The 24,154-nt window shown below is 35.1% G+C and overlaps 1 protein-coding gene across 1 annotated transcript in view; it reads left to right on the top strand.

Annotated features, from left to right (window-relative positions):
* LOC129230625 (collagen alpha-2(IV) chain-like) overlaps positions 1-24,154 on the top strand; it is a gene marked incomplete at its 5' end in the record, with an annotated part of 79,494 nt that overhangs the window by 36,146 nt on the left and 19,194 nt on the right. Inside the window, 10 exon segments of the mRNA XM_054865040.1 lie at positions 323-413; positions 1,464-1,757; positions 3,043-3,165; positions 3,557-3,735; positions 10,945-11,035; positions 11,524-11,639; positions 11,739-11,916; positions 16,543-16,734; positions 19,698-19,805; positions 23,071-23,184. Of these exon segments, the coding sequence (XP_054721015.1) occupies positions 323-413; positions 1,464-1,757; positions 3,043-3,165; positions 3,557-3,735; positions 10,945-11,035; positions 11,524-11,639; positions 11,739-11,916; positions 16,543-16,734; positions 19,698-19,805; positions 23,071-23,184 (1,486 nt within the window).

Genomic DNA, 24,154 nt, shown 5'->3' with positions numbered 1-24,154 from the left:
TGGAGTTAAAGCTCTTTAACATAAAATTTTGCATTAAAGTTTTTAATTATAAAAAAAACTTCATACTTTTCTTTAGTTCTTTACATAAAGTACCTTCGACATATTGATCTACTCTAACTATACTTTTAATAATATATATTTCTAAAAGTAGGATGCGTGTCTCCCGAAAAAAAACTTTTTAACTCACTCTAAGAGTGTAGCGAAGTAAGTTCTTGAAGCTTGAAACAATAAGACAAAAATTAAACAATAAATCCTAAGAAAAAAATATCGACATTTTATAATCTGCAGTAATTTTATTTTTGTTTCACTTTATTTCTGTTAGGGCATTGAAGGAAGAGCTGGACCACCGGGCCCACAAGGTATTAAAGGCTTCCCTGGACCACCAGGCTTTGCAGGTGCTGATGGAATACCAGGTACGTTTTTTGCTCAATATTATTTTTAGTTGTAGTTACATTTAGTTAGTCATATTTATGTTAGTTAATAAGGTCAATATTTCAATTTCCTCTTTAAACTGAAAAGAAAAAGAAATTACATTTGTGCTTGTTATGGAAGAGGAAGACCTTATATTTATAAACTTTTGCCTTAAATAACAATTTACAAGAAATATTATCAATATCCAGCTAAAGCTTCTTAAAAGACACAAAGCAATAAATATCTTATAAGGTTTATCCTTAAAAAGGAGAAATTCTCTCTTAGAAAACACTGAGAGGGATAAAACGATCCGTTACTTAGTAGTTATCTCTTTGAATTCTGTAAAATTTGCAGTTCATGATGATTTTTTTTTTTTTTTTTTTTTTGAAGCACTATTTTACGATCTGCAGAATGAACGAACAACTAGAAAAAATAATGTTGCGCATAAGAGCAAGTAAAAGGTAACATCCGATGGAACATGTTCGAAAGAAATTCATGCTAAACTATACACGTTTATAAATTCTCGCACAACTTTTAGGTACATTGAAAGCGATATATGCAGTTTATCATAGTATAACTACACCTTAAACATTATGTAAGCCATATAAAGAGAAATTACTATGCGTTCGGAGGTGTTAACTTTTGGAGCCCCATCAATGAAGACCGACGTTTTGGGCAGCTCCTTTAGAAAACTTAGGAAGCACCTTGAAGAAAATGGGTGTAAGGGAGAAAATTAAAAATTTGGTGATATGTAATTAATGTAAATGGTAGGAGACACTTTCACTTGTTTTGTAGAAAGAGAAGGTAATAGTAGTTCTGGTAGGTGCCGACTACAGCATGATTTAAAAAACTATTTCATTGAAAGACTACATAGGACTTGAACTTAACTCGAAACCTTAAAAAGTCCAATTACAGCAATTTGCTTCTCAATGCCTCATTTGTTGATTTTAAAAGTCATGCGTTAAATATTTGCTACTATTAATTCCCATGTCTCTGAAAATTGCTTAATCAGAACGTATTACCAGTTCAGACTTCGTAATATTTACCAACAGGGGCAATTGGTCCCAGAGGCTTTCCTGGATCCCCAGGAGTGGGAGGATCACCAGGTCTCCCTGGTAGAGAAGGACCTCCGGGCTTGAAGGGAGACAAAGGTGACGACGGAACACCAGGAACTCCAGGGGTTGATGGAATTCCAGGTCTTCCTGGAATACCAGGATCAAAAGGAGAGCAAGGTCCGAAAGGAACACCTGGATATCCCATACCTGGTACAGACGGACTAGATGGCAGTCCTGGGCTGGATGGATTACCTGGATCTAAAGGCGATATGGGTCCTAAAGGAGACAGAGGTAATTAAACCAAAAATTGTATGAAATAACCAAATCTTTAAAATGACAAATTTTTCCAATTAGTTTTCCCTCATGCTAATGCTTATCGAATTCAGGAGTGAAAGAAAAACTTCCCCGTTTCTTATATTTTCGATGAACAAAATTTAATTGAAAGCACTGAGAGAAGATGGTATAGATAATTTTCTTTTTTTCAAAACAAATCAATTTAGGAAGGCACAAAACAATTTATGAAAAGTACAGTTGTTATATCAACTTCAGTACTCTAATAATCATACGCAATTATTCTTTGAAAATGAGACTTTTCACTAGCGATAAAAAGGTTATTTACTGAAGATACAGTTTTCCATAATGAAGTTCTCTAGAAGTTCTAAAGAACTTCGGTTTTAATATCGAATCAGAAACTTTATTTCAACTGACATTAAATCGAACTGTGGACGCTACAAGCTCAGAGTCTGTGCCGCAAGTTGCAAGAATGGTTCTCACGTCAGACAGAGAACCTAAACCAAATGTCTTGAAACTAAAAGTACTTTATAATTGAAATTATGTATATTTCAGACCTGCGAAGCTCTACTTTGTAAAATATAAATGGTTATCTAATTATCTGAAAAAATACAGAAAGAATATCTTAAAATGCTGAAGGTTTTCCCTCCAAATGTAATCTGATATCATTTTGAAGGAAAAATCATACAAAAAGTTAAATTCTGTGCTGCATTTACATAAAATGCACTAAAAAGTAATTTTCATCCAATCTTAATTTTCCAAAAAAAAAAAAAAGACAGGAAGATTGAAATACTTAGTTTTTTCTATTAATTCCAGAGTTACTTGTTGATAGAGTAAATCGAAACACTTAATTTACGCATCAAAATTATCTGGGAAGATTAAATTGATGTATTTAGTAACCTGCCACATGAAAAGTAAAACTAACTAAACCCAATTACTTCAGGTTTTAGACCTGCTGGACTTAAAAATGCTCACATAAGTTGGGAAAATTGAGTCATCTTCAAACAGTAATCACGCCTATACAATCGTCTGAAAACATGTGAAACTCTGAATCTCGTGCATATGATACCTAATTTTTGTTTACCAGCAGTTTAGTTTCAATATCCCATACTTATACAGTACTTATCCCATATTACTTTTACCCAAACTGATCCTATACCCTTCTCTTGACCACTAATGTATCTTCAATAATTTAAGTACACATATTGGTAAATTATTTCTCAGCTTTCCCGCTGCTGTCTTTTTCCAATCGCATCCACTGACTGCGTGAACTTTTTTTTTTCAGGCGTTCCTGGAGACACTGAAGATGGAGTTCCAGGACCACCCGGATTGCAAGGATATCCTGGAGAGAAAGGATTTCCTGGTGAACCAGGCCGTTCAGGAGCAACCGGATTCCGTGGACTAAAAGGTAAGAGTGGAAAAAGAAAAAGAAAATAACCGTGTATCATGTGTAATTGCAGTATTTTTTCTGAGGTGTATCAAGGTTTACAAAAACCTAAAAAGAAAAAAAAAAATCTTACAAGCAGCCCAAAACTAGTGGCCAATAATTACAAATAATAGAAAAAATAGAGTTTATTAATCTGAGAAATAATTACACAAAGGAGCGCGAAAGCTATACTGAATCTAGAAGTAAGTATACTGGAATTTATTTTAAAAATCTCCAGTGGAGAGAATTTTCTGGTGCATCACAGACAATGAGTTGCAACACATAATAGAAGCACTAAAGTAGATGAAGTTTGATTACAACCATTCTGTTTATTGAAATCTATTTTTTACTACGAACAAATTGCTTGCTTTAGGTGATTCCGGTGGAAGCTGTTCAGACTGTCCTTCAGGAGCGAAAGGAGAAAAAGGAGAAAGAGGTCTTGATGGCGCACCAGGACTTCAAGGAGAAAGAGGATCTCCAGGAGTTCCAGGACGTCCTGGTGACAAAGGGGACGATGGCCAACCTGGATTTGCAGGCACTCCGGGTAAAGAGGTAAGTTTAAACTTTTCGTTTAATTATCTCACTATACGATTCTAAATCCTGAAAAGAACAATAGGAAAGGGAATGCAAAAGCCATACATCCAATTTATCTAAAGAGATTCCAACCTGGATTTGCAGGCACTCCAGGTAAAGAGGTAAGTTAACCATTTTCGTTTAGTTATCTCATTCTAAGAATCCAAATTCTGAAAACGAACAATAGAAAAGAGAATGCAAAAGCCACACATCCACTTTTTCTATAGAGATTTGAGTGTGTGAACAGAAATGATTCATTGGAAAACATTTGTCATACTTTGAAGTTGAAAACAGAAAACTCTAAAATGAAATGAAGTGAGTTTGAACAACTCACTGTGCACTCAACCAGCCAGTCTCAAGTTTTAAACCTATCCACTTATAAAGAAGATGACAAAAGAATGAAAAGAAACATCTATCTACCTTCTACAACTTTTCTACACGTTTTTTGGAATTGAAAAATTAGAAAATTGAATAAAAATAAAGAAAAAAACGGAATAAAAGTGATAAAATGAAATGTTATTACTTATTTTGAAAGACAAAAAATATCTTTCTCAGAACCTTTGTGAAGGTTCCAAGTTATAAAGTGAGCAAACTCTTAATTACCTTGAAAGTATTGAGAATTTCAATACATCATAATTAGTATTTCAGTATTTGAATAATTAATTCATAAATCAAACTTTCTTAACTCAAAAATTACTTGACTGAAAATATCAATATTTTGCATGAGTTTGAGGTTCTGTTTGGAACATCAAAATTTTATATTTCGTAAAACTTGATAATGTACCTTAAGAACTTGAACATAATTAATGAAATGTGTAATGTATAATGGAATTTTCAAAATTAACATAAACTTTTAATTGTGCAAATGATGGTCAGGGCTGTAGCCAAAGAGAGGCCTTAAAGGAATGCCAGTGACCATACTGGAAAAAGAATTCCCTGTGTTGCGAGAACCTTACATTTTTTTTATTTCAGTCTTAAGTAAAAAAAATGTGGTCTACTAATAATAAGACTTATGGAAACCTGTTTTTTTTTTTTTGTTTGTTTTTTTGTTTTAGATTATCAATTTCATAATGTAGATGGCTTAAAAATGTTAGTAAAAGCCCCGAGACATCGGTATAGTCGCAGCTTTATAAGCAGTGCGTAGTTATTATCAATAACTATCCAGAAATGAGTTAATTGTTCAGACTCCTATTACAATAAACATTAAAAAATTTTATTTATACATAAGAATTTTGAGAAGGAAAGTAATTCAATGTTGCTAATTTCAAATATTTCTGAAGGCGAAGTGAAAACATCTTTACTTTTAAACTTACTTTCCCAGTAAAAGTCAGAGAAAGAAGAAAAAAGCATGAAAAAAGGCTTAATGCATCTTGAAAATATTACAAAAAAAATTAAAAATTAAAAAAAATAATTGAATTAATATCGAAAAATTAAAAATTGGAAAGTAGGGTATTAAGATGGGGGAAAATGTCTGTCGGTCTGTCTGTCTGCCCCCCCCCCCGTAATAACTTTTGAATGAATAGTCCGATTCAAACAATTTTTTCTTGTTCGAAAGATCTTGGCGAGGACACCTCATTCCTATGTTCCAGTTTTTGAGTTGAACTATTTTTTGTTCAATTTTGAATAGTTCAAAAAAAACTAAACATAAGCGCCTACGGGGAAATTCAAGGCAATTTCAAACTGTGAGGCGAATTTGCTTCAAACAAACTTTGTAGGAAAAAGATTTTGATGAAAACCTTGTATATAAAATATTTTTTTAATTTGAACATTTTTCCGTTCAATTTTGAACAGTTCAAATCCCTTAACATTAGCACCTACGGGGAAACTGAAAGTCAATGTAGATTCCGTACTTGAAGGCGGATTTACTTCAAACAAATTTTGTTGGAAATACACTGGTGTGGAAAATTAAGGACGAGACGGTTTTTTCAATATAACTTTGTACAAAAGCTTTCCAAATCAACACATTTAACACCGTAAGATCCCCAATACGTAAGGACATGTGTAATGTAAGCAACACTTACGAAAAGAGAAATCAGAGGGAAAAAAAGAAGGTTTATTGAAAAAGTTGCATGGAGCGCAATGCGACTGAAGGCCGAAACATCCCTGTGATGCTAGGCTGCGACTGCTAGGCAGGTTTCACAGCATCTGCCCATGCTGAGAAAGGGTGTCAATGAGTTGTTGAGGCATTGCTGACTTCTTGCAGGGCCAATCGAAGCTCCCGAATCGTTACAGGTTTAAGGTACGAGCTGCCAAGCGTCTGCCTAGAAAATCTCATACATGCTCAATGGGATTGAGATCCGGAGATCGTGCCGGCCAATCCATACGTTCAATATCCTCACTCTCTAAGAGCTGTTCGGCAGCTACTGTGCGATGACATGGTGCATTATTGTCCATGAAAAGGAACTGCGAACCCATAGCGCCTCTAAAAAGACGCACACATGGAAGAAGAATCTCGTTACAATAACGGGTCCCGTTGACTGAACCTGCGTCGAAGATGTGGAGGTCTGTACGACTACTGAGCATGATGCCTCCCCAAACGAGAACACCGCGACCTCCATACCTGTCCCTTTCAATGATGTTCGAGGGATGATTGCGGCTTCCCCGCTCTCTCCAGATGAGTATGCGATGAGAATCGCTACTCAGACTGAATCTGCTCTCATCTGTAATGAGTTCTTGTCCCCATTCATTGTCTCTCCAATTCCGGTGTTCCCGGCACCACAGAGAACGCCTTCTCCGATGGGAAGGCGTTAGAGGTACACACCGTATAGGGCGTCGTGCAAACAGACCACCACCGTGCAGTCTTCTGGCCACGGTAAAACGCGATATCGGTCGTCCAGTCGCCTGTGTCGTGTGTCTAGCGATTTCTCCCGCTGTCTGCCGCCTGTTTCTTCTGGCCTGTAAGACAATATACCGGTCATCTGCGGGTGTGGTTCCTCGAGGACGACCGCTACTGAACCCCCGGATAGCTGATCCTGTAGTTTGAAAATGTCTCCAAAGTCGTGAAACGATGCTGTGAGCAATACCGAACTCTGCAGCCACACTTGTCACACTGCGGCCTTCCTCTAACTTCCCAATGATTCGACCTCGGGTAAAAGCATCCAGATGTCGTCTAACAGATTGATTATTCGCCATTTCTCGCTGAGGCAGCAACTCGCTGTGATTTTAACTGCTATACGGCGTGCAATCTCTTTGCCAGAAATACTGATCTTACACCGACAACATGCTTTATACTACTCAGACACCCCCCCCCCCCATTACGTCTGCCAGCATATCTGCGCATGTGCTACCGTACATCACCTTTCTTAATCTCCTGATTGGTCTTTCTGTCGGCTCTGCCTCTTCGTTCAGCTGATATGCTAATTTTTCGACTTCGTCCTTAATTTTTGCACACCAGTGTAACTCTTGACGACAAACTCCAGACTCCGACTCTGAAAATGTAGGGGCACATGACTCCGACTCCGACTCCTCTGTCCGACAATTAGTCGGACTCCGACTCCCCGACTTTGATTCTGACTTTGTAGCTATGGCAAAATTTTATACACGGAGGAAAAATGACTCACTCCAATTCCTGGATATTCGACTCCGACTCCTTTATCCCAAAATGAGATTGACTCCGACTCCGACTCCGCAGCCATGGGTTTAACTGTGAAATAATTATTGTGAATATGACTTGTTTTTATTTTCACTCTAAAGTTTTAATGAATGTATTCAGTTTTCAACGGATAAACTCGAAGTCATTTATGTTTCTACATAAAGATATGCGCAGACGATTTTTTTTGTTTTTGTTTTGTTTTGATTCAATGAAAATTATTTCTTGAAGTTGACATTTTATTGTTTTTTATTTATTTTGGTAAGTGCATTAAATCATTTAAAAAATTATTTTTGGCAACAGGGGAAAAAAAGAAACGACTTTTTTTTGATCGATGTATTAATTTTAATGAGCTTATTAAATTTAATTATTATTTTTTCGTTTTGAAAGCGGTTAAAGAATTTTTTTAATGGAAAAAAGTGTATTAGCTGCTTTGTTTAAGAGGTACTGCTATTTTATTTGTTCGTTTATTTATTTATTAATTTTTTTTACGCATCTAATTTTTTAGATGATTAAGACATATTTTATTCCTAGAAATCAGCTTAAAATATTAAAAATTTATGCAATTTTTAGCTATTTTTAAGAATATTGATCAGGTACTAGAAAGTAGTATGGGTATACGGGAAAGTAGGCTCGTTTAGTTTTAGACAGAACTTCTTGTTGTAGACTGAATTACTGCAGTTTATGCTCTACGATTTTAATGATAAAATGGTAAATTTTAAATTACTTAACTTTCTACACAACTTATATTGATGTACAGTGGCTCTCAAAAGTGTTCGTACACCTACGACTTCAGCGAAAATTGGCCCCTATCCATTGGTTAGAATTAATATTTCGGAACATGTATTTAATTATAAGATCTATGATGAATTTTTAACAAAACTACATGAAAAGTTTTTAAAAATATTAAAACTTAATTTTTTAAAAATAAAAAGCCAAAAAGTGCTGGAGATTTTATCTCACAAAAGTCTTCGTACACTTTACAAAATGTCTATATATTATGGTATAATCTAACTTTTGATTTTGTTATTAATTAGTAGACTATCATACAGTATTCATAACACCTTTTAAACGTCTGGGAATAGATTTCATTCTTTTTCTTTCTTTTTTTTTGCGTAATTTCTTAGTTAGTGTTCAATCACACTTCGAGTCTTACTGTTTCTAGCTCTATTTTCGTTTTAAAGCCCTATTTTCGTAATCTAGCCTCCACACATCTCTAAATACGTTACATTAAGTTAAAATTTGGAGATTGATGGGGTATTTTCTAAACTTTAGGACAATTTTCGAGGCACTAGATGCAAACGTTGAAAACCGTGTGCTTCCTATCGTTATCTTGATAAAAAACAAAGTTGTTTCCAATAACCAAATTTTTGGCTAAGAGTTCAAAATTGGTTTTTAAAACATTTAAAGGAACAGATTTGAAGGAACAGATGATTCATTATTTCATCAAAAAATTACAAACTACCAAGTCCTGATGCTGATATGCACCCTCACACTATATCACCTCCACCGTCCTGATTACCGTCCAACTAAGTTCTTAAGATTAAGTTCCAAACTTTTTCTTCTACTTATAACTAAGCAACAATTTAACCAAAAATGTTTAATTCATTTTTATCTGTAAGTCAGACGTAATTGTAAAACGTTTTGAGCTTATTTGTTATTGATTTTGCGACTAAAAGCGTAAGCTTTCTATGTTTCGCACGACCAAGAAAATTTCAGCGGGAAGAGGTCTCAATTAATTCAGCTAATCAGAGAACTTGGTGAACAATTTGAGGTGAAAATTAAATGTGAAATTTTTCCATTTAACACTGTAGAAACATTTACAGCACTCAAATGTGTATTTTTCATATTTTGTTTTAACTTTAAATCTCCGATCACACTTTGTCAACTTTGCCAGTTGACCTTTTCTTACCTTGTTTTCGGTCCGATTCTTTTCTTTAAAGCATTTTATCTAGCACATTACTATGGAATGGTATAAATTATCTAATTTTGAGACATTTTAAACCAATTTACCGCTACCGCGAGGGAAAAAAAATCAAATTTCGAATGGTGTTTGTTGTTTTTTACGAATACCATCCATTTTAAAGTAATAAGCACAATATTAAGGAAAAAATAAACAAAAAATTAAAGCCAAATGACTTTCAAGGGTCAACACAATGCAAAAATATTAAATAAACGACATATGATACTTTTAATCATGAATTTATTCGAAAATATTTGAGTGTACGATGACTTTTGTGGCGTATCATTTCTCTGTCTCTTCGTTTTTTGACCCATTTCAAAAAGAAGATCCGTCAATATTTAAAAAAAAAAAACTACTGGGTTGTATTTAGAATGACATAGGAATGGTGTGAAAAAATATTGGACTTCATATTCGAATTCAGTTTCGCGTTATTTTGGTTTTACTAAAAAATTTCTAAGTGTACGAACACTTTTGGGAGCCACTGTATGTGCTAAATCACCATACTCAGTTAAATAAATAGTGTAGTTAGTAATAATTTTCCTATTTTATTTTTTTGGACACTACAAAATTTTTAAACTTATGATTTATGAAAAATTCGGAAGTGTAAAAAAGTAAAGATCATATCTGAAGCTAGACTCCCCCCCCCCTCCGCTACCCTACCCCCAAAGAAAAGCACGGTATTCAATGATCGGAAATTAGAAACTGGGCTCAGCTCAAATTTGCAGGATTGGCTTAGTGCATGATAAAAACAAAAAGACGTAAATTAAAAAAAAAAACCATGCTTGATTTTTTAATTTTTTTATTTATTCTTTCTCCATTGCACATACAAATACAAAAAGTGACAACCAACAACAGGCTCTGGGCCAAGCCAGGCTTGTACTAGTCAGTTTATCAATACCCAATGAAAATCAAGAAACCTCTTGGAACTATTAACCCTATTGCAAGTAACGGTTGCTTCTGGTAAAGTATTATAAATACCTAAATCCCCGCTGAAGTACTAATCTTTCCTCATTTCAAGATTAGCTTTATATTTGAAAACCTTAAAGCAAAGACCCCTGGTTTTGCTATCTGTGCAGAAATTTAGCCCATATCGTCGGCACCATGCTAAACTAACGATAGTGAAAAATCGCGATTCACGTTTTTCAAATTTGATGGTTTGCCATAATACTCAAAACGGGCTATCTACTGCAATACTTCAAAACGATAGTTTTACACTTAAAGTTATCTATAAGATTAAAACATTAAAAATAACTAAACACGTCAGGTGGGAAAAAAATATTGTTTCGGCTCTCCTGAAAAGTTCTAATTTTCACATTTGTTAGTTTAGCATGTTGCCGACGATTTGCTCTGTTTCCTTTTGCATTTTTCTTGCAAACAATAGTTGTTGACTTAATAGAGGATAACCAACTGGTAGTCGTAGGTATTCTAGGAGCAAAAAAAGCTTAGAACATTGATTGTTGATTGGTTGATGAAAATGTTAAATTCGTGTCCTATTGATATTTTCAATTTAAAAACTGCAAAGGCTAGTTTCTTAAATTGGGAATTTACTCTTTTTTTTTTGTAACTGAAATGGACACAGTAGGCCTTGGCCCCCATGGGGTCTTGCACTACCGAGTTAATTACCTCCTTTTTATAGGGTGAGCCAGGAATACCTGGACGGCAAGGACAGAAAGGCGATAGAGGCATTCCAGCTTTTGTTCCCGGAGAACTTTTAGTAGGATCACCAGGTCAGTTTCTTTTTCCTTCTTTTTTTTTTAAAAATTTTTTCTGAGATGATTTTACACAAAACAGTGGCCGCAGCTTATATGAATCACGTTTGTTCTAAACGGTTTAGATTCCGTAAAGCAGCTGATTCAATAAAGCAGCTAGTTCAACGAAGCTGGATTTTATTCTGTTTTTGAAAAGTTGATTCATTAAAGCGGTTGATTTAATTAACCACCGATTCAATGAACCAGCGTCCACTGTATTTGTGGTTGAATGGTCTTGTACTCATTTTATAGCATTTTATAAATTTTTTTTGGTTCAAAAGTATTGGGAGCCAGAAGGATAATGACTTAGTTGTTAATGTCTAGCATTCTAATAAATAAATAACTTCTTTATTTATTCTAAGACGATATTTGGTAAAGACCTTTTAAAAAAGCAATATTTCAATGGAAGTTTTTCCTTTAGAATATTAAAAGGACATCATAGTTACTGAAATCCTACATTTTCCCAGGTGACAAAGGAGAAAGAGGACCACCAGGACTTCCCGGATTACCAGGTAAAGATGGAGCTAAAGGTTTGGATGGGTATCCAGGGCCTCATGGATTACCGGCTCCTAAAGGAGAAAAGGTGAAACTTTGGATAATGTTTTGCATTAATTTTATCCTCGGAAATGTAAATGTATGTTTATACACAGTTTCATCAATTTTTTCATTTTTTTTTCATTAGGGCAACATAGGTTTACCAGGTCCACCAGGTCCAGCTGGTCCATTTGGACCTGCTGGTCCTAGAGGTCCCAAAGGAGACAGAGGGTATGGTTTCCCAGGCAGTCCGGGAGAAAGGGGTGAGGAAGGTTTGCCGGGCTTGCCAGGCAGAGTAGGTGATCAGGGACCAAAAGGATATCCAGGTATGCAAGAGCTGTAAGATTTATGAAACGAAATGAAAAATATTTTTTTTTTTTAATTTGTACATCTTCAATCTTTACTGCACAAAATGAATGATAAAAATTAGCTTGAATCAGTTAATGGGGTTTTATTAATGAGAAACGTAATAAATACTTTTTTGAAAAGTATAATAAATACTTCTCAGCAATTTTAAATTGATTTTTTTTTTTTGCACATTTATTGTTATCATGTAATTTTAAATATTAGCTAGTACAAATATATAGTAATATAAAATATTAAGAATCAAGCAAAAATTTATAAATTTACGTAAGAAATCATTCTCTGCAGTTTGAACGCCTGCGCTATGTATAAAGGCATGATAGACAGATAAAGAGTACGAAATTTTTCGCCTTATTTGTAATATACGTATTTCGCGATTGTAGATCAAATGTGTAATGTACAAACGTTTAACTGGACAAAGAGATGTGGCAGACAAGATTTTGAAAATCACCCAGAGTTGTTGAAAGATACCTCAATTGTAATTCAAAATTTAGAAGAAACGAAAGAGGTATTTCTGATGAATCTTATGGAACAACTTACACTGCAAATTCTCAGTACAGATTTGAAACACGTAATAAGAACACTTTAATTCACAAAATTGTTCTAGCTATCTGAATGTGCGCTAAAGTGTGTTCTGAATATAAGCCGTTAAAAAGCATGTTTTCAAATGCGTTCCCAAAAGCAATAAACAGGTACAGAATCAAATAAGTGTCCTGAAAAGCGTACCCAGAAGTTTTTTGAAAATTGCTCCAAAAAGCGTGCTTCAATGTGTTCTCCAAAAAAAAAAAAAGGATTAGTTCAAGCTCTAGACTAGGAATTCTGAGTAGTAGCCACTGGCTACTAGAGTCCTGAAAAATGATAGCCACTTTTGACTTATGGTAACCATTTTTAAACATAGCAAAAAAAAAAAAAAAAAAAAAAAAAATCTGAAGCGAGTTTGCTTTGAATTACGTTGCCAAGGTGAAATCGACTGATGCGCTGAACATCTTAGGAGTTGAAGCATGTTGTCGTAGAACGATATACGACATGAATTTTCACAAAAAAAAAAAGTACATAGTCGCCATTTTGGCTATTAAGACTTGATTTTTCGGTAGCCATTTTCAATGAAATGGTCGCCCGATTGGCAACTGGCGACATGGGAGGATCTAGGGAAGGGGCCATATGAGCCATGGACCCCTTCGAAAAAATTTCAAGAACAGTTAAAATCCCTTTTTTTTGAGCAAAAATGCAAAAAATTTCCCTTATAACACATAAAAAGTCTAACAATAAGGAAAACAATAAGAGGGAGGCCATGGCCACCCTGAAAAAGTTTCAAAAATAGTTAAAAACATTTTTTAGAGCTAAATATAAAAAAAAATCCTTATTATTCCTCGAAGTCTAACAAGAATATAAAAACAACGCCGGGGAGATACAAAACCACACTGAGGAAGTTTCTTCAAGTATAGTTTTTTAAACCCTCTTTCTTAGCTTAAATTGGAAAAAAAAAATTTCATTGTAATTCATGTGAAGTCTAACAAGAATGGAAACAATGCCAGCATGGCCACCCCACGAAAATTTCAAAAATATCAAGTGTGTACCAAATATTTGGGTTCATTTAGAATAATAGGCGTATCTTGTTTGATGTGTTTATACTTCCCCTATGTGGGAAAGAACTGGGATGTGTTGGTAAGTGTCCGATAAAAAGTTGTACATTTAATGATTACGCATTAAGTTAAAGTTAGATTTAAGTTTTAACCTGACTTTATACAGTGCTATGTAAGTACTCTTCATTCCCTTTTTAATATGGGACCCTCCAAACCACTCCTCTTCCACTTGTTAGTATTGCCAAAGATCGTCTACAAACCACGTTTTAAAAAATAATTTGTAAAAGTTTCCAGGGGAAGGTTCCCCACACCTCATTTTCGCCAACATCGTTCAAGATTGTCATAAATTTTGTTTTAAGCGCTTGAGTTTCACAATGTTTCCAGGGGAGAACTCCTCCGTGTCTAACATCATTGAAAGTCTTCAAGAATTGCGTTTCTGGAGCTTCAATTTCAAAAAATTGCCGGTCCTCTAAAAGTTACTCATGAACATTTGCAATTTAAAGAGTTCAATTTTGAAAAAATTTTGGGAGTGGATCTCAGAATCTCTTCCACCCCTAACCTTACCAAAGATAGTCTAGAATGCGTTTTTACGTCTATAAATTTGTAAAATTTCCTGGGATGGGCCTTTTAATCTCTCCTCCTCTTAACATCAAAAATCGTCTAAAACAGCCTTTTTAGAGCTACAATTTCGGGGGAGCGCTCCAAACTTCTTCTCCCCTACCATTACCAAAGATCATTAGAATGCATCTTTAAGACTGAAAATTAGAAAAATTTCTTGGTGTGGGTCCTCGAATTTCTCCTCCACGTATCATCACGAAAAGATCGTATTAAACTGCGTTTTTGTCTCTACAATGGCAAAAAAAATCCGCAAGAGAAACCTTGAACTTTCTTCTTCTTAACAATATTGGAGATAATGTTTGCGTTTTTAAGGTTTCAATTTTCGAAAAATGAGCGGGGGGGGGGTCACACTTGAGCCCTTAATACTACGAAAGACAGTTAAATGCATTTCTAAGATTACAAATCAGAAAAATTTAATTAGATGAGCCCTCAAATTTCTCCTCTCTCTAAGATCATCAATAATCGTTTTAAACTGCATTCTTAGAGCTACTATTTCGAAAAATAGGCAGGAGAGCGCCACCGAACCTCTTCTCACCTAACATTACCAAATATCGTCCAAAATGCATTTTTAAGACTACAAATTCGACAATTTTCCGTGGGAGAAACCCCCGAACCCCCTTTACTTCGGAGTTAATATTATACTTACGGTTGGTTCATATCGGCTACCTCTTGAATCAGAAGACCTATACAGTCACCTCAGATTACAGTACTAATACAGGAATACCACTTTGAGGCGACGATATATGCACACGTTTGTTAAGAAAAGAGAAAAATTATTGGGAAGGTTACAGCCTTTATGTTAAACTTGCGTCGCCTGGTGAAAATTCTTTAAAAATGCTGTAGTTAAAGTGGGCCATATTGATATTTGTAAAACTGAAATTTTTCCAAAGCATCGTATTTTTTCAAATGGCCCTCTCCGAGAATTCTGTCTGGATCCGCCCCTGAAAGCGACAAGCCCATGTTCGAAAACTTCGCAACGCATGAGTGCCTGCCCCCCCCCAAGAGCAAGGGCGCGCCCCCTAAATATCACGAAACCACCCCCCCCCCCCATAAAAAAGAGAAAAATATCCCGTAAGACAACCCCCGCGAAAATTTTCAATAGCGCAGCCTGTGCCCCCCTCCCCCCCCAAGGCGAGCACCCCTGGAAAATGGGTTCAAAAAGTGTCTGAAGATTTGCAGTGTAAATTATTGGTCATGATTATCTTTTTCTGAACTTATGTGTTGAGAATTTAACCTGGGAAAAGTGGGCGAAGCAGTTAATATGAGACAGACGTAAACTGTTTCTGCTTCTTTTATTACTAGTCTCCTTATCTGTAGAAACTTTTAAAATGGGCTTTTTTCCGTAAGACATATTTCCTTGCTTTTTGTTCATGCAAAGAGAATTTTAAATTTCGATAAAAGCAACATAATCATTAAGAAACACTGAAGATATAATGAAAGATAATGCAATTAACAAAACATGTATCTTCAACTAAGTGATATTTATATTAGCGTTTATTTGTTTTAGTCAACGTACAGCAGACCCTCATTTTACGCGTGGGTTACGTTCCACGGAAATGCCGCGTAAATCGCAACCACGTAAATTGAGACCTAATACTAGTGTTAAAATAGGGGTTTGGTTCCGTAAATTACAAAATACTTCATTGTAGTAATGACTAATTGTAGAATAAGTTTAATGTGTACTTATATCGATTTTTATGCACAACATGTATTAAGAAAACATAAATTAATTTCGTGTTCTGTTTATAAAGAGGAGCTGGCAATTATAGTCTTCTGGCCCGCATTAATAATTTTCTCTGTAATTCTTTGCAGAGCATTAACGCATCCATCCATTTCTACGATAGAATCTTTCTTCACTAACAAATCAAAAAGATCATTTCTATTGTCCAGGAATGGCTCTAAATTTTCCATGTGAACGTTTTTGGTTGTGTCACCGATGTCGGTATCTTCGTTGGTTTTGGCCGACTTTCACTCCTAAAAGATCTTCTTCCAGTGAGTTCTGAACTGTATGAGTTTGATAACTTTACTTCTGGAAAGAGCTTTGGAACCAATTACATAAAATGTCTCCGGTGGCCCAAGCTCGATCATTAGCACGCCAAAATGCAGTTTATTCTGTGTAATCTGCATTCTTTAGGATCTTGGATTTTAAAAGAGGAGAAAATTTTATCTGCTTGCATTGCCGCATCCGTGTAAAACTGAAACTCATCCGTGTAAAATAAAATAAAGGTATCTAATCTTAAACCGCGTATAATCGAAACTGCGTAAAATAAACCCGCGTAAAAAGAGGGTCTACTGTACTTGTTTCCAACACATAATTAGAAAATCTGTTTATAAACAAATAACAGGCAACATTTTCTATGGTTATGACGCAGTTTTGGTTTTCGATAGCTCCTCAACCTCCACCGGATGTAATTCAGTTGATTCCTGGGCCTCGGGGACCTCCAGGCCCTAACGGAGAACCAGGATTACCCGGATTTGATGGAATACCAGGGGAACCAGGACTTCCAGGTAGACCAGGACAACCAGGATTTAAAGGTGAACCAGGATTTGATGGCCTTCCAGGAGCGCCAGGTCCTAGAGGTATTAAGATTTGATTAAGTTTTTATAAATTGCTATTTTACCACTGTTATCTGTAATTTCAGTTTAATGCGAGGCATCGGGTTATTATTTACTAGAAACTTTCCAATAGAAAGCTGATCTATGATTTTGATTTAACTCGAGTTTGAACATAACATATTTTTAGTTTTATAGTAGGATTTTTCTTTTCTTTCAACATTTTTGGCCGATTAGTAACGTAAGGAAATAGTTCGTAGTTGCTTTATTTCGCACATATGCTTCTTTTTTTCCGAAAAGAATTGATGTGTTGTCTGGATTGTAGAGATTTATGAGTGATATTTTTTTCATATTAGTTGTTTGGTAAAGATCATGTAGATATTCCATCGTAAACAGCATTTACTGGTGTATCTTTCTGTACATCACGTAAAACAACTGATACACAGAAAAAGCAATATTGAAACTTTGCACTTTTCAACTATAGTTGGGCAAACCTAACCTCACAGTGTCGTAATTCTATGATTAGGATCTGCGCAGGCTTCACGTTGCTGACAAGTTAGGTTTGCCCCGTACTGACTAAATATGATGATTACGTCAAATGAGTCAATCGCGGGAGAGTGTGGGATAAATTGAAATAACGGGGCAAGTGAAAGGGTAAAATATTTTCACAGTTTGCAGCAACCCTTACCTAGCAATATGTTAACTATGTTTGTAAACATATAGTTGATTCGAGTAAAAAATAAAATAAATTACTCTACTGTCCAACCATGGATTGCTTGGAATTTTCAAACGTCCAGATAAGATGAAACTAAGTGAATACGGGGGGAAAGTAAAAATTTGATGCACGTATTCCGCTCATTTGAATGAGACTCTGCTTCTGCAAAAGCTGACATCGGTAGAAAATAATAGATTCGTCCATTTCCGGTTGTAAAACGGATGTTTGTCTTTCCATACAATTCGTGGTCAGACAGTAAACGCCAAGGAAAATAATACATGTCATTTTCAAAGTTTAATACACGTGTCAAAAATAATTTTTGTTTTATAAAATGATAAAGTTTTTGCACTTAACATTTTAAACAATCATTTAGATCTACTGATATCCAGTGCAGTACTTATTTAGTTCATAATAGGCATGTTTTGATTTAAAATATTTAATGCAATATGTCAAGTACACACGAGACAAAGTGAATTAAACGAAGTGAAATACTTGATTTCGTTTACTTATTCATTCATTTATTAAATCACTTATGCACTCAGTCATTAATTAATTCATTCACATTTCTTCATTCATAAATTCGTTTATTTATTCATGCGTACACTTGTTTTCTTATTCATTCAATCTTTTTTCATTCGTTTACTTGTTGTCATATATTAATTGTTTTGTTTGATTATTCTTTTATTGTTTCATTATTTATTCATTCATTTGATGAAAGAGATTTTTAACAATGAAATATAAAGTATTTCATTAGAAAAATAATTTTTTCTTCACTTTGCCCCTATACAAGAGGCAAAGTGATTTTTTTTCACTTCGGCCGAAAGTTTTCAAGCTTAAATTTTGCTATTTTTCCATAACAAACCTGTAAACATGAGAAATTAAAGATGCTTATACCCAAAGATTAAAATATTGTTCAAAGCTATTTTATTAATTTAAAAATAATTATTTTTATACTCGTATTTGAAATGATTTATTAAAGCTGTAAAACATTTTTAGAAAAGTGGTTTTTAGTTATTTTTATTGATTTTTATACAAAATACCGTATTATTCCGCAAAATTTTAAATTGCTCCTCAAAATCTACTCGAATGCTACTCAAACTGTTTCTCCAAAGTTGGTAACCCTGCTTATTTCTTCCTTTTTTTTAATGTGCACTTTACTGCCAAAAATAAAAAGTAATATTGCAATGCAAGTTTACTGTAAAATATATTGTTCTCTCTTTCTCTGCCCTAATTTTCCAAAGAAATTTCTAAGTTTTTCATTTTGAAAAAGGTAAGTTATCTTAATTCATTTTTCCCTACATGTCCCTACTACCCAAAGTACGAAAAATCTTGTAGCAAAAAATATTTTGTTTGCTCGGTACCCCTGAACCTTTTCCCTGAACGATTTACCTTTTTTTAATATTTTTACTTCACAAAATTTGTGGTCTACTTAAACCAGCCTCTCTTGAGAGTGTTAATAGTTACCTTACTCATTCAGGTATGTTGTCCCAAGGGACAACCCCCCCCCCCCCTATTTTAAACAATCATGGCTACGGATGTGAGTCGGAAAACTCAAAAGCTGGTTAATGTCTAGCCTTTAGACATTTCTGTTACAGCAAAATTCATTTATCAATCTTTCTAGAATAGGAAGTGAATTAACGAAACTAATAACTGGAATGTTCTTTCAATCATAGAAAGGATCTGTATTACTGCAATGATAATATCTCTGATATTTTTTCCGATAAAACGGAATATTTTAAAATTCAGTCAGACTATTTTCAGACGTAGTATCTATTACGTTCAAGTTCAAGTTTTATCTCTGAGATAACGCCGCTGACATTTCCTGGAGGGAGAAAAAAAATAATTAAAAAAGCCGAACTGTGTGCTCAGAACTGTTGATTGTTTAAAATAGGATTCTTGTCACAGTTTAAAATTAGTATCACTTACTATAATATTCTGATATGAAAATAAAATAAATCAAAAGTATTAACATTCCTTTAGTTCAAAATTAATTTCAACATTACCGTGAATGCAATCTATTTCGGCTCATATTTTGCAACTTTTTTAGCTTTTCGCAATAAATCATTTTTCCTCACTTACAAACACACACACATTTTCCAAAAATAGTAGAAATGGATTCAGCACACCTGATAACGTACAAATCCGTCACAACTCAAAATCTTTCACGGATCCGACACTTTCTTCCGCGTGCATTAGATATAGAAGAAATTAATAAGATTTAAATAAGTAGGGGTACTACTTATGATTTTCAGACATAATTTATTTTGAATTTCAGGGTTACCAGGACCAAGGGGGGACAAAGGAAATCCAGGACCACAAGGATTTCTTGGAGAACCAGGAAGACCAGGACCAACAGGTTTACCCGGTTTTCCAGGAGAAAGAGGTATGCAAAAAAAGTTTTGTTTTCCTTTCCCCCCAATGTCTCTATTATTTTCATTTACAGTAAAAACTATGATAAAATTTGAAATCTCAGATTATATAGATTTAGTTTTATTTTTGAATAAATGTTAAAAGGGTTTCTTAATTCATTAGAAAGGAAGCTAAATGTGAAACGTTACAAGAACATTTTGGCAAGACCAGGTTAGGCAAAACGTTTTTACGCATTTCATCGTATAATGAAAATTTACCACAGAGATTAGCTATTTCTTCCTCATCGAAGTAAATTTTATCATATGTATCTCTGTAAAAAAAAAAAATTCTGACACAAAAGCTCAACATAAGTTCTCGCCGTAATCCAAGGACTGATACACGAGAGGGGCGATGGAGGCGATCGCCCTTCCCTTGAGGGAAACCTCCACCGGTAATTTTTCCAAATCAAAGTTCTAAAACGCAAGTGTAGATCATCTTTGACGACATTTCGGAAAAAAGTGAGGTTCGAATCTTCCTCTTGTAAATTTTTCGAAATTGAAGTTTCAAAAACGCAATTTCAGATAACCTTTGGTGTTGTTAGGAGGCCCTCTCCCGGGCATTTTGCAAAGTTCAAAGACGCGATTGTAGACATATCAGGTAGTGTTAGGTAATTAATAAATAAAAGAAACTAATTTCGTTGTATAAGTGAGAATATTGTACATACTTTTTTTTTTTCATGTTTACAAGTGATATTACTTGCTTAGCTGTTAAAAATAAAGTTTTTCTGTCATAATCAATTTCCTTATAACATTGTCACAGCCAAAGATGCTCAGTGGAGGTGAGGTAGCATCTTTAAATGCTTTGTCCCGATGATAAAAATTCATACATACTCAAGTGATGAGTTGGGTCTGGTGAGGGGAAGTGGTCAATGGGGTAAAGTGGTCATACGTCAAATAAATGGCTATAGCTTGGAAATAAATGTTCGAGTTAATGTTTAAATTTTATTTTAGAGTAGGGCAGTTAGAAACTACATTTTAAACACAAAATTTTACAGTTGGCAAAATATTATTTGGTAAAAAAAAATATTTTGCGTGAAAATGAAAAATTTAAAAATCTAAATACCTTTTCTAACTTCCTTGGAAAATTTTATTTGTTTGAATTATGAACAGATTGACTGCACAGGAGGCTTTTTACATGTCTCAAGAATTTTTACTCATTAGCTGTTAGCTGGATCTACTTTAGGTAAGACAATTTAAGTAAGATGGGCTAAAGTGATCATAATATTAAGCTTAACGAATATTGTTTTTCTTATTGTTTTTGTTCTCGGCATTATTACGCGACCTCCCCTCTGTGCTCTTGCGACCTGAATGAACTTCAGACTGTTGATCATGTTTTATTCTTTTGTCCTCAGTATGACTTTCTTCGATATGAACTTTATAAACAAGTTATAACAAGTGGACTAACGTGGCCTCCAAAACTGAAACATTTGCTTGCACCTGAGTACATTGTGCAATTCCTTGAATTTATTCACAGTATTAATTTTCTTTGTCTTTGAATTTGCAATCTGTTTTTCATCTTTGTCTGTCGCTGTAAGGACACTTGATTTACGTTTTGTTCTCTATGCATCTTTAGCTGAATGTAATTGATTGTGGATGCATGTGGTATGACTTGCGTCATGGAGCATGCTGTAAATAAATTATTTAATTAAAAAAAAAAGACCTTCACATCTTCGACGCAGGTCCAGTCAACGGGATCCATTATTGTAACGAGATTCTTCTTCCGTATGTGCGTCTTTTTAGAGGCGCTAAGGGTCCGCAGTTCCTTTTCATGGACGACAATGCACCATGTCATCGCACAGTAGCTGCCGAATAGCTCTTAGAGAGTGAGGATATTGAACGTATGGATAGGCCGGCACGATCTCCGGATCTCAATCCCATCGAGCATGTATGAGATTTTCTAGGCAGACGCTTGGCAGCTCGTACCTTACCACCAGTAACGATTCGGGAGCTTCGATTGGCGCTGCAAGACGACGAATGGGCAGCAATGCCTCAACAACTCATTGACACCCTCATTCTCAGCATGGGCAGACGCTGTGAAACCTGCCTAGCAGTCGGGGGAGATCATATCCCCTACTAAAGACCGGATGTTTCTTGCTGGACACCCATCACAGGGATGTTTCGGCCTTCAGTCGCATTGCGCTCCACGCTACTTTTTCAATAAAGCTTCTTTTTATCCCTCTAATTTCTCTTTTAGTAAGTGTTGCTTACATTGCACATGTCCTTACGTATTGGGGATCTTACGGTATTAAATGTGTTGATTTGGAAAGCTTTTGTACAAAGGTATATTGAAAAAACCGTCTCGTCCTTAATTTTTGCACACCAGTGTATATAAGTCTATACAGGTATATAATCGTGTTTACACGTATACATACGTATATACTCGTGCTTCCATAGATATAAACGTGAGTAGACGCGTACAAAGACGCACTGGATGCATCCACGAATTAACTCGTGTATACCCCCGTATATGTATGTACGTACACTTATATATACGCATATACGTCTATTATACACGTATATGCTCAAGTATACACGTATGTATTCGAGATACAAGTGCATACGTGCATATGATATACGTTTATATGCGTATATACACGTGACACGTATGTACACGTGACGCGTATGTACTCGTGTAGACACGTATACACTTCTGTAGGTAATCACTTATACATGCTTATATACTCGTGTATACACATATATACTTGAATTGGCACGTGCATGCATGTATCTGATGTATACATTTATCTACTCATATATGAACATTTTTACTCATGTTGGCACGACACGTATATACTCGTGTATACACACATATACTTGTACATATACTTGTAACTATAAAAATAACCGAAATATACGAATTTTGTGTTATTTGTAATGGTTTTGCATCTATTTTTAACTACGACCACTTTACCCCATACTATAACCACTTTCCCCCACCCCCTGGTGTAAAGTAGTCATAAATACGTAGGGAAAAAGAATGTTATAAAACTACTTCAATCAATATTTTTTCCCTAAAATTCAATGTACCGTGTTTTTTAATAATGCAATGTAAAATAACAACAAAAAAAGTTGAAGTGTTTAAAGAATTTATTGCATTCATTATCCACCTAAGTTGAAAACCTACGTTTTTATGACCACTTTACCCCACCAAATCCTACAGAATGTCGAAATGGAGCTGAGTTTGAAAAAGTTACCAGTTTATAAAAAGATATGACATTCTTTTCGATCTTTTTCCGTCAGGTGACAAAGGCGATAGAGGATTTCCAGGCGTAGGTGTTAGAGGATCTCCAGGTCTTCCAGGCACTCAAGGGGAGAAAGGATTTCCAGGTGGACCAGGACTTCCTGGACAGATTGGTAAGTTTTATAAAATAGCAGTTTTCCGCCCTGTTTAATGTCCGCCAGTTATTGATCGAGTGAAAGTACTCTGAATAGGAAAACCATATAATATAATATTTTTTTCTAGTGTTGTTTTTCTCAAGGATACTATCCTACGCACAAATTAAACTGTTAAAAGAGAAGTTGCACAATAGTAATCTTTTGGTACATCACAATAAAACAAACGGAGTTGTTCAATTATAGAATGTAATGAAATTTCTTAAAACACATTTAAATAAGAAAGTTCGTGACTACCGTTTGAAAAAGCCATATTTTATTGTTATCATACAATTTTTTTTGAGCAATCACGATTGCTAATTGTTTTAATTTGACCGTACTTGATGTCCGGTACCTTTTTCAACCCCACCATCCTCTGCAGGCGCGGCTCCTTCCGGTAGCCGCTGCTCCTGGTAGGTGGCGTCCATGTCCTACACACACGCACGCTCACACACACACGCGCCTTTACACACATGCGCCTTTACACACGTACACACGCGCGCCTTTACACACGTGCCTTTACACGCATACACACACGCGCCTTTACACGCATACACACACGCGCCTTTACACACATACACACACAGGTCTACGCACACACACAAGCTTACACATACACAACTATACAACTATACACACGTAACCGCTCAAGAACAGGGACAGGAACCGTTTCTAGAAAGAAGCAAATGGGGGTAGTAACCAATGAGTAGGTTCCTGTCACAACTCGTGATTGCGAAAAACATAATTTGAATTCAAAATTTCAGAATTCAAATTAATTTTGAAAATTTGAAAGGTTTTTTTTTCTTATCTTTAAATTGGACATTTTTGAGTAGAAGATATGTTCTTACTGTGTGATGTAATTAGTGCTCGTTGAAGCTTCTTAAGTTTTATTCATTTCATTTTAAGTCATTGAAATTTATCTCCTTTTTGGAATTAAAATTCGGCTAAAAGT

Source organism: Uloborus diversus, chromosome 9 (genome assembly GCF_026930045.1).
Source record: "Uloborus diversus isolate 005 chromosome 9, Udiv.v.3.1, whole genome shotgun sequence".
Lineage (NCBI taxonomy): Eukaryota > Metazoa > Arthropoda > Arachnida > Araneae > Uloboridae > Uloborus > Uloborus diversus.
Note: the sequence above shows the minus strand (reverse complement) of the source record. Positions and strands in the feature narration are given on the sequence as shown.